Genomic DNA, 2,854 nt, shown 5'->3' on the forward strand with positions numbered 1-2,854 from the left:
ACATCAGATATCATAGTCATAACTAAGTAGTAAAGTGATCCATTCGTATTTTTTCTTCCTGGAAGCCAATTCCTTAAGAATTAAATGGATTTCTTATTCCCCAAGAGAGTAAAACTTTACTGCTTTACTTAAGCTGTCATATATCAATTTTCAGACAAGGCTGATTTGCATAATAGACAAACAATGCGCATGAAGCGCGCGAGTCGAACAAGTGTAACTGCGTTAAAAGTCAACGCCGAATTATCTGTCTCAACTGATACAAATACGAACCGCATGTCGACAAGAACATGAAAAATTCAAATCAAAAAGCCACTTAACTCTCAAAATATCTTACATATTTCATTTATAATAAACGACTCTAATTATTGACCGTTTAAAAGAAATACACAAGAAACCGACAGTTAACTAAACCTTAAAATTTCAATAAATTATATAGATACTATATCGATTCTCAGTTATATATATTATTTGGTTGTGTTAATAAATCACAGACTCAAAATTCATTGTTAGCAATATTTTCGAGTGATTACAATGTGAGCAAAAAAAAAAGAAATATGCAACTTACCAAAATAGGCATCTTGAAATTGTTTACATACATCGTTTTCGACATAAAATAAAAGTCAAACAAAGAAAAATCGAATCAATTTTGTTCAGGCTTTTCAGTAAAAATGCCAGTCGACGGTCAACATTAATCTGCAATTATTTCAAACGAAATATAGAAAATTATTATTGAATGCATATACAAATTTTCATTTCAATCATTTAAAACAATTAAAAATATGCAGATCAAGAAATTATTTAAAATTGAAAAAGCAATTTAAATTATATTTAAAATCTACATGAATCAATGAGCAATAAATAAAAAAGCCACCTACGTTGTCATATTTTCTGATGAATAAAATTTAAACATTAAAAGTATAACGTCATAATTAGACAAGAGAAAATTCAGACAAACTGACAAATGCAACCGACACTGTGAAATTCAAAAATGACCTAATTGAAAAATGAAAAACAACCAATTGGACAATGCGCGCCAAAAGAAAAACAACAATGAACCAGAAATGAAAATAAAATAAAAAATACAGTGTGTTAAAATAAATTTAATTTCTAGTGAAAAAAATTTATAAAAATAATAATTAATTAAATATAGAAATAAAACTGAATGATTTTGTGGTAAAAGTAATGAAAAAGTTTTCAATCTAGAGACACTTGGGTCAATTAAACAATCGTTACTGAAACGAAACAACACTAATTTTCATAATGAAGAGACAGTCAGTCAGCATTTAGCATTACTTGAACTATGTTAAATGTGCATTGAAATTGAACGCTATTTAATGATAAACTATAGTTAAAATAAGTTTATTAGTTGAATTAAGCTTATTAAATATTACAATCGAAATTTACAAGATTATTTTCAGAGTATTAAAAATGTATAAATAGTTTCGTAGTCAAATAGAAGTTTTCAAGGAGGCAGGCGCGCCAGTCATAGACAATGTTGATCAGAATAATGAACAGACATGTGCACTTAACTTTACTCCATTACTGGCATCTTATTACGAATTATAAACGGATGCTGCAAAATGATTAATTATGTTATTAACTTTGAATAATCTACTTTATTGTTTCAACATTATTTATTATTATTATTGATTTATTTTCCTTTTTATAAATATGAACAAATTTCACTCAAATATTCGCTTAAAACTATGCAATTTACTTTTGCGTTCATCACAGCATTCAGTTGTTAACATTTGGTCATTATTTTAATTTGCATGAAATTGAAAATATGACGATCGTTGCTTGATAGGTTTAAATTATTGTTGGTTTTTTGTTTCTGACAACTTTTAAAATTGCAAAAACTGCAAACTATACTATAACTATAAACTGTAAACTATGCATTATAAACTAATTATTGGGACCGAAAAAAAGAAAAGAATAAAGAAACATTTTCAGAGAGGATTCGTTTATCTGAAACTGATTTATTGAGCACCAGTCGTGGTCGATTGCATGATCATTTGAAATCGTGCTAAATTGACCAAAGCAAATGACAGCGACTCAGCTCTGTTCAGCCGATCCGCTTCGTTAGCTGATCAATGGAATTGGCGGAAAAATAGTTGTGCAAATTTTCTTCAGAAATACTTCTCTCGGCACAACTTTTTCTCATGTACAAATACAGTATGAAAAACGTTGACGCTACAAGGATGCTCAGGATGCTTATCATTACGCAGAACATTATGTATTCGCTGTTGCAAGTGGTGGATGGCTGTTGGCTTGAGAAAATCTCTGATTTCAACCAGCTTCCTTCTAGCGAAGTGGCTACTTGTGGAGTCGTTGCTGAAATAAATTTTCAAAAAATTCATACTGTAATTTTTGTAATTTCGTGATAGAAAAATGAAACTGCTTTCAAAACTTTATTCAACAAAATAAAATTATTACTCAGAGGTTGATGACCGTTGGTGTTGAAATCAACATCTTCCGAATCGATGACAAGAATATCAGGTGTAATGACGTCGATGCTTATCTGCTGAGGTCCTGGATGTATTGAGCGTCTTTTGAATCTAGATTCACGTCTAGCATCACATGATGGTGGCTAAGCAAATAAGAAAAAAAATAATATTTTAACAATTCAATGAATAATGTTGTATTTATTAACCGAAAGACGCGGCATCCATCGTTCAATTTGTTGCAGATTTTGATTTGACACTTGAAATGAACAAACGAGTAATCAGGATATTTGAACACTTCCGTTCTAGCATAAGCTAGTCCCAAATCGTTATTGTACAACAATTCTGGTACAGTTCACGATCTGTGCTGCAGCTAAAATAAACAACATTCGATTGATTCGGATGTTTTT

The 2,854-nt window shown here is 30.1% G+C and overlaps 2 protein-coding genes across 2 annotated transcripts; one reads left to right on the plus strand and one right to left on the minus strand.

The window, feature by feature from the left end:
- Positions 1-154: 154 nt before the first annotated feature.
- On the plus strand, positions 155-291 carry Tsp_13313 (hypothetical protein; the record flags this gene model as incomplete). Its single annotated transcript, XM_003367797.1, has 1 exon — positions 155-291. A coding segment is annotated over one exon (137 nt), but the record flags the coding sequence as incomplete, so codon positions are not given.
- A 1,688-nt stretch (positions 292-1,979) lies between these two features.
- On the minus strand, positions 1,980-2,672 carry Tsp_13314 (conserved hypothetical protein). The gene is made up of 4 exons (XM_003367798.1): positions 2,654-2,672; positions 2,437-2,532; positions 2,140-2,334; positions 1,980-2,086 (listed from the first exon to the last, which is right to left on the minus strand). Exons 1-4 carry the CDS (start codon positions 2,670-2,672, stop codon positions 1,980-1,982), a joined length of 417 nt encoding a protein of 138 aa, XP_003367846.1.
- Positions 2,673-2,854: the final 182 nt, after the last annotated feature.

Source organism: Trichinella spiralis (genome assembly GCF_000181795.1).
Source record: "Trichinella spiralis strain ISS 195 chromosome Unknown Scfld3659, whole genome shotgun sequence".
Classification (NCBI taxonomy): domain Eukaryota; kingdom Metazoa; phylum Nematoda; class Enoplea; order Trichinellida; family Trichinellidae; genus Trichinella; species Trichinella spiralis.

Bases quoted from the DNA above. Each gene is read 5' to 3' on its own strand.
- Tsp_13314 (XM_003367798.1), bottom strand. The intron at 2,335-2,436 runs GTAATAATTTTA...AATTTATTTCAG, and splicing joins CAACGGTCATCAACCTCTGA to CAACGACTCCACAAGTAGCC. The intron at 2,087-2,139 runs GTATTTCTGAAG...TCCATTGATCAG, and splicing joins AAAAAGTTGTGCCGAGAGAA to CTAACGAAGCGGATCGGCTG.